The 13,484-nt window shown below is 47.3% G+C and overlaps 1 protein-coding gene across 15 annotated transcripts in view; it reads left to right on the top strand.

The window, feature by feature from the left end:
* The window catches only part of Ank3 (ankyrin 3), a 295,079-nt gene that overhangs the window by 189,830 nt on the left and 91,765 nt on the right, over positions 1–13,484 (top strand). For 3 of the 15 annotated variants that reach the window (XM_041656453.1, XM_041656452.1, XM_041656451.1), the window contains exon 1: positions 11,373–12,051. The exons of the other annotated variants lie outside the window; for them this stretch is intronic. In XM_041656453.1, the coding sequence (XP_041512387.1) occupies positions 12,036–12,051 (16 nt within the window). In that variant the 5' untranslated portion in view covers positions 11,373–12,035. Of the gene's footprint in view, positions 1–11,372; positions 12,052–13,484 lie in introns of those variants that run through there. 15 annotated transcript variants of the gene reach the window in all.

The raw sequence follows: 13,484 nt of genomic DNA, 5'->3' as shown, positions 1-13,484 counted from the left end.
TGATAATGATGATGATGAAAAGGCAAGAAAATGCTGAACATGGCAACACACATTTATATACCTGTATATATACTCAGAAGACAGAGGCAGGAGGGACCCTGAGTTCCTGGCCAGCCTGGGCTACATAGCAAAGCTCTGTCTCAAAATAAAAGCCAAAACAACAGAAAAAGAAAACAGCGAGGGAAGAGGCTATTTTAAAGCAAACGGTCTCTATGACAAGGGAAAATGGGCTGAGATATGGTGAGGGGCAAGGGTGGGCATGGATAACAGTGGAGAAGTTAATGATCTGTTTCTTCCCCTGGGTGGTTTTATTGTACGGCATTGGGCTGGTGTGCACTTTGTATCTTATGAACCCACCTGTAGAGTGCTGTACGTCACGGTAAAAGTAGCCGCTGCTTCCTCATAATACAAGCATAGCCCAAAAGATAATGCAGGTACAAACAGATAACACAGACATCCCAGCGTTCCCTGTGCTTAGATTCAGTCTCTAACCATGGTCTACAGAGGCCTCTCCCTACTTGCCCTCCATTGCGTTGTTTTTTTCTGAACCCTTCATGGTTCTTATAGCTGGGTTATTATAAGTCATTTGTTTCTGGGGCACAGTAGAGTCATTCTGTAAATGGTTGGTGATAAAGATTTTCAGAGATCAGCTGTCTGGGCTCCATCCTATTTACTTCCCTCACACAAGCAGCCAGAAACTTAGCCCGCTCACCCAGGCGTGGCTGAAAGTATTTATAGAAATAGGCAGGAGGCTAGATTTCACCCACAGCCTGTAATTTTCTAACATGTGATTCATTTTGTTTATTTCTTTCCAACTGGACAGCCTGCTCTACAGGAGTAGACCTGTGCCGGCTACCGTTGCCATCTGAAGTCCCCACCACAGCTGCCCGTGTTTGGGATTAGAGGCATCTCCTGCCTTCACTTCACATAAATTTGTCACAGCCCCTGCCCAGGTTCCAGGCAAGGAACATTTTGATTAAAAGCACACGCAAGTCTGGCTGATATCCAAAGCCTTCATACTCAAGCTATAATGTGGCTTTGGTGTGGTCATATAGCTGGAAACCCCTGAGTACATGGGTCATTTAGGTTTTCAGTGCGAGGTTTAGGCTCAAATCTGCACGTAGTAAAATCTCTTTGAGTACCAGTTATTTACGTTGTCATGTTTAATTCTCTCAAAGTACCTTCAGGGTATAATTCTTATTACTATTATTCCCCCAAGTTATATTTAGTCACAATTAGAGCCCGCACGGAAAGTGTTATGACTTCTAATTTATCCTTAGCATCCCACTCAGAAGGTGTATGGCATTTCCACAGCTTTGCACCATTCAGAAAGCTGGCGTTTGAATTGAGGTCTCTCAGACTGAGGCTCCTTGCTCAGTGAGGCATCATACAAGAGGAGATCATGGGATTGGTAAGGAAATTCAAGAAATTACTAACAGCCTCTGAAGGACCTTGAAAAGCATGTCAAAGAATGGATTAAATTTGGACAAGCAGAGGTTGTAGGGGAGGTAGAAGGGGAAGAGAGGGCACAGATATTCTGAGTACCCAAATTACTTACAACTGTGCTGAGAGTCTGGCAGACAGAAGTGGCAGCTGGGTGGTTATGCCAGACAGTGGCCTAGATGAGGTCCTCAGGACAGGGCTCAGAAAGAAGGTCGATTCTCCAAAATTCTACACCTACTGCCTTAGAGGAGGAAGAAGGATGTTACGGTGTGGTCAGCAGCGATAGAGGGAAGAATCTAGGAGTGGGTTCCAGTAGAAGTCCTTGGAGAAACTTCCTCTGGAAACACAAATCAGATGAGTCCCCGTAACGCTCTCTCCACAGCAACCGTATGCACCCACAATTTTGAGGAGCCAGAGGGAGAATGGAGCACAGAGCTGTCATGTAGCAGGGGAGAGCCACACAGGGTGTTCCTCCCTGTCAGATGAGATAGAATGCGGGACTCCAACCACCCGTGCACTGGCTCATAGATAGCCCGAAGCTGCACGTGTGTGCACACGCCAGACAGTCCATTGTTGACCCAACTAAGCTGCAACTTTGGAGACTCTTTCCCTCCTCCGTTTTTCTTCTGTTAATGCTGTCCACCCGAGCATCCTGACCTAAAGGCATGCGCAATAGCAGGGCCCACGCCGCCCACCCTTAGCCACTCCCGCTGTTAGCATCCTTACTGCAGAGACCTTGGATGGTGAACATAAGGAACAGCGTGAATGAATGGGCCAGGAGGGGAGGGCAGAGGGGTGAGTGTCTGAGAGCAAGCGAGAGACCCCAGACAGTGATGCCGCTAATAGAGAGAGCACTCCGATTTCCCTGGGCCGGGCTTAGGTTAGAATGAGAAGAGGTCCCACGTGGTGTGGCCTTCTGTGTATACACCTTCGGGGAATATGCTAGAAACAAATCCTCAGATGAGTGCTTTTCACCTGGTTTGGTGGTGACAGTTTAGGGACAAGAAGAGATCACAATTAGTCATACAGTGGGTACTTTGTGGGCAGTACGCCCGGAACTCCCTTCCTAGGTGAAGAGTTCCGATGCTTTCCACATGGTCCTTATGCATCTAGATAATGAAGAACTGAGAGAAAAGATGGCTGGAGCAGGTTTGATGCAGAAGGAATGGCTAAGAAAGAATACACAAACAGGACAGGACCACTTAAAGAGGATCTGCGTTTGATGCCCACAAGTCATATTAAAAAAAAAAAAAAAACAACTGGACATCATGGTGTTATTCTGGAAATCACACTATATAGTCAGGGACTAGGTAGATCCTTAGGGCTTGCTGGCCAGCCGATCTAGCTGAATCAGTAAGTTTGGAACCAATGAGAGACCTTCATCCAAAAAGGAACCAAAAAGTGGATGGCCTCTGTGGAATGATATTGACGCCTGTCGCCTGGGTTACATACATGCACATCTTTACACATACAGGCATTTGTACTCTTGAGGATATACCCACGCACGAGCCGAACTAGTTGGCATGATGCCGCTACATGAAGCTTAGCAACCAGCAGCCAGCCTTCCAGTCCTGACTTGGCCTAGTGAGTTTGTAGCTGGCAGCTAGTTTACTGTCCGGTCATCTTTACGAGTGGCATAGGTTTGACATAGTGGGACTGGGGAAGTGACCTTACACTCTCTTCTGTCTGTATGCCATCTTCAGCTTAGGCATTTATGCTCCCAAGTCAGCGTGACATCTAGTCCTAACGGAGGTAACCAAGGGAAATTACTACATCCAGGTTCAGCATTGAAGCCATGAGAAAATGACAGCATCTGACTCAACTTTCTCTTTCAACCTCTCTGTAGGAGAGACACTGAATCCTTTCTTCCCTTCTGGGATGGGTTTGTTTATTAACCCCAGCAAGATCACGGGGACATTCTCACGGCTCCACCTGGACAGCTTCCAGCGCTGAGTCATGTGTGCTGACTTTAGACACTCCATAGCCTGGCTTTGGAATCAGTGAACTGCTGTGTGGGTTTTTAAAAAGAAACACATCCCAGCCACAAGAAGGAGAAATCTTACAAGCAAAGAATTGGGTTGACTTTGTGAGTTCGAGACCAGCCTGGTCTACAAGAGCTAGTTCCAGGACAGGCTCCAAAACCACAGAGAAACCCTGTCTCGAAAAACCAAAAAAAAAAGAAAAAGAAAAAGAAAATTGGTCACCTGAACAGAATCATTTGTTCCATGAGGTAATGGCAATTTATTGTTTCAGAGGGGTGTGAACTTGGCCAGCCAGACCCCATTCTTCCTCTTTGGCCTCCTGCAAAGCCAGAATCTTAAGGCAAGGTCTAGGGAGAAGGAAAGTGCAATGGGTGGTTTCCCTCCCAGGGCCCATGCATCCCTGATGCTTGGCACAGTTCCTCAGGCTTCTTAAATCACCTGTTAAGCCCACTACTCATTCCGCCGGTAATTGTCCCGTTTTAAGATAGACAGTGAAAAGGTACCGTATTCCACTGCTTGCTTAGTTTATGCTTTCATGGCCAATGATGGAGGTCATATGTGCAAGGAGAGTACCTACCTTTTGTTCATCTGTAGGAGAGGGGACAGGTAGAGAAACAGCGAGAGGCAGAGACACTCAGGCTCCCCACCTTCAGCTTCTAATTGTGCCTCTGACCTTTGCCACAGGGCCCTCAAATAGTGTGCTTGATGGTATTGCCTTCCCCAAGGGCCTGGAACACAGAGACACCACATGAAGCAGGAAGTACAAACTCCACCCACTTCCCTTCCCCTCATATCCTCTCTCTAATCTCCGAATACAGTAACCTCGCTTGTGTGGACATGGGTTCTAGCTTCAAACTGAAGAATAAAAGGAAAGATGGATCTGGAGTCTAAGTAACTTTTCATTCGCTGTCACATAGCTGCAATAGAATTGGATGCATCCAGGTCCTATCTTCCCTTCCTGTGCTGTGTGTGTGTGTGTGTGTGTGTGTGTGTGTGTGTGTGTGTTGGGTTTGTTTGTGTGTATTTTGTTTTGCAACAAGATCTTACTATGTCTATTTGGTTGATCTGGAACTAGCTCTTATAGACCAAGCTGATGTTGGACTCACAGAGATCTGCCTACCTCTGCCTTTGAGTGCTGGGGTTAAAGGTGGGCACTACCACACTAGGCTCCCTTCCTACTCTTACTTTCTTTATCATTAAGGATGAAAGGAACAGAGGATAAAGGGAAGCATCACATGAGCATCTATAGTCCATTATCATCATGGTGGGAAGCAAGGCAGCGTGCAGGCAGGCAGACGTGGTGCTAGAGGAGGAGCTGAGAATTCTCACATCATGACTTACAGGCAACAGGAAGTGGTCTAAAACACTGGGCATGGCCTGAACAAACATGAGACCTCAAAGCCCACCTCTCCAGTGAAGTACTGCCTCCAACAAAGCCATACCTCCCAATAGTACCACTCCCTTTGGGCGCCATTTTCTTTCAAACTACCATAGGATCTGAATTCAGTTCCCACCACTCACAGCCTATGGCTCACATCCACCTGATTTGCCCACTCCCGGGGATCCAGCGTCCTTCTTTGGATTCTGAAGATATCCTTACACGCGCATAGAGTGGCATACACACATAAATAAAAACAAGTCTTTTATTAAGAACCGGTGGGGTATGCAGTACACATGATATAAAGTGTATTCAGGCTATTGGGGGACAACTCCAAACAGCTGCGGTGCAGTATTTGTACCCTGATCTGCGACTTGGTCCTCTTCCCTGGAGACTGACTACTGGAGACAATAGTTGGCTCTGCCACCTGAATATTCCGTGTAGTTCACAGACCAGTACCATCCCAGCCTGCCAGGAGAGCCTGCTGCCTGTGTGGAAACCTGGTGCCTAAACAGTAAGAAGCACTCTCTGTTAAGGAAAAACTGTTTCCCAAGTTAGTGCGTCTGTGATTCTAGGATCCCCATCTAGGAAAGAGACCTAACTGGACAAAGCCACAGGCTGGGAAAATAGCTGAAATGGTACAATTTATAGAAAAAAAAAAGGCAAATGGTAAAGTTCCTTAAACTTAAGGGTTCACAACTGAGTTCTGGGCCCGCAGGTACCAGAGTCATCTGGGAGTTTGTTGCTGGTGCAGACTTTCAAATCTCCCCTTATGCATCTACGAGTTGAAGGCACAGCTTTCAAAGTGACATGTGGATGTGAGTCTCTGTCTTCCTGTGTTCTTTCTCTGTGTGTCCCATTTCTTACAAAAGCCAGTGGGGAGGAGGAGCTTCCTCCCCATGTTTGACGGGTGTCCACTGGTACACATGACCCTGAAGCCTACCTGGCTGGCTTGGGCATGTCCTGTATGTGTTTGCGGTGAATGGAACACACAGCCTATATGACTGACCTGCATTCCCTGTGTCCTGTTTCATTCTGTTGACTTTATTCATATTTTTTTTTGACTAGGTGATAAATGCTCATGGTTCAAAATTCCCAATGTACAGATGTTTTTGGTGAAAAGTAAGTCTCCCACCCCCCTCTTGACTCTGGTGCTGTAGTCTCTTCTTCTGAGGTTATAACTGATCTGCCAATCATTCCAGACATTTATTGAGCACCCACGCTGTGCTGGGCACCTGGGAACCAGAGAGGGAGCCCAGCAGACACCCTCTGCCTTCAGAGAGCTTTGCTCATCTCCACCGTCAGCAGTACTTGCTCGGTGGACTTGGAGATTCCACAGCACGCTGGCAGCATCAGCACCAGGTCTCCACAGCCCGGTCTCCAGCCTTTGAAAGCCCATCTTTCTCAATTCCTCGGGGGTCTCAGATCTCTTACTCCATTGTTGCAAACTGCTCCTGAAGTAGCGACAGGAGGTGGAGAGAATTAAATGAGATAATACTCAAAGCACCAAACACAAAGCCCAGAACACAGCAGATGCTCAATAAATAGGGGTGTTGATTCTCGTGATCCAATCGTGCGCTCCTGGCCTGAGGTGAAGACTGATAATGGTGGAAAGGTTCACGCTTCCACAGTTCTCATCGTCTCTCCTGTCTGTGCTCAGGAAAGGTATTTTAAAGCCTTTCAGTCAACTGAAGCCATCTAAGGTTGACGGGAAGTGTCTGTTGTAGAGCAGTTAACTCCTGGTTAATCACTGGGCTGTGGAAATTACACCTCTCTTGATTCCTCCTCTGGCTGCTTTCAATCTCACGTCATTTGGAGCCTTGGGGCTATTATTTACTCCGAGGGGTTTTGTGCTATTTCACCTTTTAATGTTACAAAGCGCATCCTCTTGTGTGTGCGTGTGGGGGGCACATTCTGCATTTCCCAAGACAAGAAGTAAGCTCTTCCGAGCAAAATATCTTACTATCGTTTGGTTGAGCTATTTTGAGGGAGTTTCTCCAGGACTTAGGCTCTGAGCAGATAGAAAAAGAACTCTGAGTCCCTAGAAAAGCAACAAACGGGTTTTGTGGTGGTGAGCTCAAGGTGGAAAAGATAACAAGAAAGTAACGTAGAGAGAGGCTGGGGAAGAAAGGAGAGGGCTGGAAGAAGAGGGAAAGCAAAGAGAGAAGACAGGATGACAGGGGAAGGAGAGGAAAGAAAACAGAGGAGAGAAGGGGAGGGGAAGAAAGGAGAGATCAAGTCTAGGTCAAAAAAATTCATTCCCACATCAGGCCCAAAACTGTTTCTTTCCACAGTGTAGAAAGGGTCACGGGAGGCGCCATGAAGACAGGAAAGAGGTTAGGCTGAGCGTGGACCACTGACTGGAGCCCCAGGGAGATAAAGATGCAGCTGTTTGTCCCTCCACAGCTCCAGAAATCTTTTAACACATTTGTTTCCTTTCTTTCCTTGTTTCCAAAGCTAGTCTATCTGGTTTTCCAGGTAGACAGAGTCTACAATTCTACCTGTGGCCCTCTGTAGTGTGAGGATTCTACTTTCCATTCAGACACAGTGTGGGGGTGGGGCGGGGCGGGGCGGGGCTGGCTGGGAATCCAGTGAAATGCCCCCAGTGGCATTTTTATTACTTGGTGTGGCTCCTTGAGGGATTAAGGTTCTTTTAAGGTTTGGATTGTCTTGAAAACTTTCCCTGGGTTCTGGTAGACTACCAACAGAAACAGATTAATAGTAAGAACCATGGCGCCCGAAAATCAAAGTTAAGAAAGGCATAAAGCAAGTAGTACGTGATGGAAGCCCAACTAATGAAACTGGCCACACCGCTTGCTTGAGATCTTTGTCCGTTCTCATCCTGTGAACACTGCTGAGATACAGAGCTAAAGAGCTGGCCAGGGACACATTGGACAAGCAGCATGTGACCTCTGGACTTTGTTTCTTGTTTCCATTTCGGTCAGCTATTACAGAGTAAACCACCTCTCTTTACACCCGGTGTCTTAAAGCATGATCTCAATCATCCTGTGGGCTTGCCAGCTTTCAGGAGATGGCATCAGAAAGCAGTCCTGAAGCAGGTAGTCACATGACCAGGTGTGCAAGGCTAGATCAGTCAATGTCTGGTTCTTCAACTAGGCTATCTAGATGGCAATTGCTGCCTCCTGCCCTTTCTGTCTCCTGTCTCTCTCTCTCTTCCCTTCCTTGTCTTTACTCCCCCCACCACACACACACATACACACACTCCTTCTCTGCCTCTCTTTTGTTCTCTCTTCCTTTCTCTGCCCCTCTCCTCTCCTTCTCTTCCTCCCCACAACCTCTGCCTCACTTCACATAAACCTCAAGCTTCTTTATACAATATTGGCTTAGTGTTAATCCCATTTCTTATATAATACTGGCTAGGGACAGACAAACATTTCCAAGAGGCTCACTGAGAACCTGCAGGTTTTTTGTTTGTTTATTTATTTGTTTGTTTGTTTTTAATCTAAAACCTGGAGATCCTGGACAATCACTTTCCCTGGAACTTGCTTTTCAAAACTCTGACTAATCAGATTCAAGTAAGGGCCCTGTACATGGGCTTAGGCAGGGGACAGTAGAGTTCATTGGAGGTGGGGTTGGGAGGGCAACTGGAGAGATGAATGGCCTCCTTGCCAAAACATAGGCAAGACTCTTTATATCGCGACTACCCAGTTATCAATCCTCCTATACTCCGCTATTAAGCTATCCATCAAGTGTGGACCCATGCACTTTGTACTTCTTAGGAAGTGGAATTTTAGGGCCCTTGGTGTTTTATACATATTTACAACAGTACTTCAGTGTCAAGATCTTTAGTTTTTATAACATAAGTATTGACGACGGTATATAAATATTAAACTAAGACTATCACCTCTGCTAGCTTAGAAATACTTGAACCTGTTGCTAAGGAGCTGCTGCTAGGCAATTTTGTGCTATCAAAAGGGGATTAGGATTGGTCACACCGTTTAACACAGTCCATCCTAACCTCAGAATAACAGTGCTTTGTGCTAGATGATAATTGCAGAGTGTTTGGGAAGGTGGGAGGATCCGTTTTGTTGTTGCCGTTTAATCATTTATTCCGTGTGATGCCCATGGAACGCCTGTGCTGAGCCCGTTGATTTTGCCTTGACCAGTGTAGACAGTAGCAATTTAAATGATGAGTCTGTACATTCATAGGCACAGATAGCTGGGCCCAGGGGGAGAACCTGTTACCCACTCAAGGTACTAGGGTTCAGTGCTCCTTTGGTCCAAACTTTTAATTCACTTTCCAGGACATTGTAACAAAGTTCTAAGTAGAGTCATCATTTGTGAAGGTCCAAACCATGACTCAAGAGCCGTGGAATGACAAGGTAACTGCTTTCTGGTCATAAATGCTAGAGCTCAAATCTGCACCCAGAACACCTCCTCTACAGACCACATTAGAAGAAAATAGCTTTACTTCAATTAGTAAGTTCTGCATTTCGTAAGGAATGCTTGTACTGTGCTAAATTGTGAGGACATGTTTGCCGTCATGCAGGTCATCGTTTTTGTTTGTTAGCTTGCTTTTGTTTTTCTAGGTAGGGTTTCTCTGTGTAGCCCTGGCTGTCCTGGAGCTAGCTCTGTAGACCAGGCTGGCCTCTGTCTCCTGAGTGCTGGGATTAAAGGTATGTGCCACCACTGCCCAGAAGGTCATGACGTTTTGATTCTTCCTTGATCAGTATCCACAGTTCCCACTCTCACCCTACCCTGGGATTTTTTTGTGTGATTTAATAGCAACCCATCCTGGAAAAAATCTAAAGACCTGTGTCTACAGACTATGCTTGCCCTTCATCAACCTTAATCCCAGGAAAGGGTCAAATCACCGTAGCATGCAGATTTGAAAAAATAAAAGCACCACCAGTCTCTTCGCTCAGTATCAGTCATCAGTTCCAAAACTATCTAGAGGGGCCCTCAAATATGCAATCCATCCAAGAGACCCCACAAGGCCATGTGAGAGGCTACGCATAGGCCCAGGAAACCCTGGGAAGGAACGCCCTGCCCTTCTCAGATGTAAGTAGAAAGGGAGGGAGGGAGACACTAGTCACGTGGGGAAGAGCAGATACCCTGGAAAGATTCAAAGTCTCAGAGTTTAGGGATCTGCAGAGATTGAAGGAACTCCCTGATGGGTGGGCAGGGCTGTGTAGAAGGGTACTATGTGCTGCATGGGGGGAGGGGGAGAGTGGGTGGAGAGGGGGATGGCGATCCATATCCCAGGCCTTGAGGGAAGCAAGCTTGAGTTGAAAGCTAAACTGACCAGCTTGTAGTTTTTAGATATGAAAAAACAAACAAACAAACAAAACACCAGGCTAGCACTCAGACATTTCTCTCCCTGAAGCCTGGCCTCCCCTCCCATTTTCAGTGTGTGAACCCTGTAAATGGCTTCCCTCTTGCTCCTGTAGGTATGTATCCTGTTGGTTGCAGCCAGGCTGAGCAGATTGGAACAGATCATCTTAACATTGATAAATCATATTCCTTCACTCATTCATGATCCTGAGACAGCAATGTTCCTCACTCCCCTCACCTCTACAGATTCAAGTCTCTGTATTTATTAGGTGGATGGGGGAGGGCTCATGAGGCTTCACCCCTAACCGAAAAACTACTGGCAGAAGGTAGCAGCTGGTGGAGGGAGGGGCACTTTTCTCTGGGGGTGTGGTCACATGTAGGTTGCTCTTGCCCCACTGGAAGGTTGCATACACTTGTAGTTATGGGCAGCGTTGATTGGATTCTGTGGGTTTAAAAAAAAAAAAAAGGAGGATACAATGTTGTGAGAGGGACAGGGAGGTATTGGAATAGGGAAATGGGTAGGTAGGTATGATTATATTGCTTTGTACACGCATAAAAACTGCTAAAAAATAAATACAAAAAAACTTACATAAGTAAATAGAGAAGCTTGGCACAGCTGACTTAGGTTTCAAAGGCCTTTGCTAAAGTCCTATACTAACCACCCAGCTATTCTCTTGTGTATGTTAGGGGGTGCAATTGAAATGGCCTCTCAGGCATACCCCAGTGGAACCTGCCGAGGTCTAGCTCTCTTTTCACCCACTGCCCCCATAAACAGGATGCTTCCCCTAGGAGAGAGGTCTGCATTTCAGAGGAGAGCCATCTTCAGAGGCTTCAGGTGTCAGGGTCACCTCCTGGGCCCGGTCTTCTCTTCCTGGTTGCCTAGGCTTCTCTAGCCACCATCATCACCCCATCACCCTGCTCTCCTGTGATCTCCCCGCCCCCACCAGGAGTGAGAACCTCGGAGCATATTCAAGAATTGCAAGAACCTTGCCCAGACTTCCAAACAATGGTAGTTGCTTCCCCAGGCTGCCTCTTTGCCCCGCAGCCCCTCTTCTTTCCCATTCTTTCTCTGGGTACTCCCCTGTTGCTCTGTGTCTGTGTGTTTGATCTGTGGCGTTCCCGGGAACTCTGGTGCCGCAGCTGCTTCCCTGGCCTCACAGTTTCCCAATCTCCACCCAGAGGGCAGGCCCTCCCTTCTTTCCTGCCCTCCGTCCACCTGACAGGGACCATAAATAACAGAGGCTCCCGTGTTCCCAGCTGAGAACAAAGTTGAAAGTTTGCCTGCAGCTCCCAGCCACTCCTGCTCCGGCCCATTCTTTGTTTTCTTACAGTGTTTGTTTTTCCTCTACCTGGCTTGGCCGTTTCTTCATTCATATTTGAGGAGAGCCCGTCTACCGGGCTTCCAATTATACCCAGTGTTCTGGGCTCACTCAACCTCTTGCGAGGGTCTCAGCCGCTTGGGCCGGCACTGGTATCAAGTTACTGAAAGTCTACACCCAGGCAGTCCTCATATTTACATACAAATAACTCCTGGGCTTGTGTTTATGTCACTATTGGGTCCTGCAAGAGGCTTGCCAGAGCGGTCTTAATCCAATCAGGAGGCACTTTGAAAGGATGTCTGCGGAGTGATCAGAGGGATGTTCGTCGCTATTAAGTGTTGCCACATGAAATTTTTTGAATGTTTCTGTCTGAAATTTTTTTTGAAAAAAATCTTCGGAGTCTAAAACGTGAGGAACAATGTACAGTTGCCCAGTTGCCTGCAAGCAGACGGAGAGGCTGAGGGAAGCTCCGCGGCCCCGGTGAAGACAGATCTGCCCGGGGAAGGGTTTGTTCAGGCTGGTGTGGATTGGGGCTGGTGTGGACGGCTCTCTCTAAACCTCTGCTTAAGGAATTCCTGGAAGCCTCCAGGAAGTACTCCTCAACCCAGCGTGGTGGAAATGGCTTTGCCACACAGTAAGACAGCTCTTTCTTTCATTCCTGCTTGGCGGTGTGCTGGTTTGGTTTCTGACGGAGAGATGTTGCAAATATCCCCCCTGTGAATTCTCACTTACCGGAGTGTGGTCTTGAGTAGCAGCAGAAAGACAATCTTTTAGTCTTCACATTTGGGGGGGGGGGGTAATATACCCAGTAGTCGCCAGTGTGTTTCAAGATCAGATTGGCTGCTTAAAAGTTAAGTTCCCGTGGTTGAAATGAATGGAGATTGTAAACTGTGTTGAATGGAGGAACCGGGCGTCCAATCGCTTACCTCTGGGAAAACTTAGCATATACACTTTTGGGATCTCTTTGCGCCAGCCAGCTTGTATCTCAGAAAGGAATCAAAGTAATTTTAAGAAGAGACAGGGTTTGCCCTTGTAGAGGGAACTTTCAGCTGCCTGGGCTATACTTTGGGAGGGATGGGAAACTTCCCAGAGGGCAGAAGACGATTGAAAAACCTGCCCCGTTGCTCTTGGAATGTGGTTTTCCGCGTGAGCTCACTAGGCACACAGAGCCCAGAGCTCGTAAGAGCGATTTGCTTGCATTAACTCTTTGTGGGGCTAGTCAGGGCGCACTTCTATGGTCCCCCTTTCCGGCTGCAGGAGCGGACACCTCACCTCTGTAGAAGGCAGAGTTGCTTTGTGGGAACAGCCGGGCTGGTTCGTGAATCTGATAGGTTTAGAAAGAACTCAAAACTAATGTGCTTTGAGATCTCCCAGGCAAGCAATTACTGCTCCTACCATGAACTTACAGAACTTAGAGACGATACGCCCTAAACCGAAATCCTAGAGAGGAGGCTGGTTTCAACAACAGCAAAAGCACCTCTTTCCCGGGCAGGTGAGCAAGCTCAGCTGGTAAAAAGCACTTGCCAAGCCTGGCTGAGTTTGATCGCCAGAATCCACATAGTGGAAGGAAAGCGCTGGCTCCCACAGGTTGCCCTCTGAACTCCACAGGTGCACCGTGGCACGCTTACGCCGACACATACAAGCAAACGCGTGACTAAATAAAGACATTTCCTTCTCTCGTTTTTAAGGACAGTGTTAGAGACACAGGCCTTATTTTGTAAGCTGTGTTCATTCAAACAAGTTGCTCTCATCATGGGTGGTATGAGGAAAAGTCCCCCGATAGATAAGCTCCTTCTCTGTAATTAACTGAACCTAGGGGGTAGGGGTGCGGCAGGGAGGGGTCAGGGGTCATGCTTACCATTGATCATTTAACCCTAGCTGGGTTCACTACTTCAGTTGGCCCCTACAATTGTGAACTAACCTCTTCCTTTACTGTTTCTTCCTGGATGGCATTAAAAAAAAAACAAATAAACAAAACTACAGGGCACCAGGGAAGGCGACGAGATCATGAGCGGCCGCCATCTCCATAATTGCTCCAGAGTCAAGAGGGAGGGCTTCTGACCGTGA

This window comes from Microtus oregoni, unplaced genomic scaffold (genome assembly GCF_018167655.1).
Source record: "Microtus oregoni isolate MIOR12 unplaced genomic scaffold, Mior012 000007F_ref0000211, whole genome shotgun sequence".
NCBI lineage: Eukaryota > Metazoa > Chordata > Mammalia > Rodentia > Cricetidae > Microtus > Microtus oregoni.
This window is presented reverse-complemented; position numbering and strand designations above follow the sequence as displayed.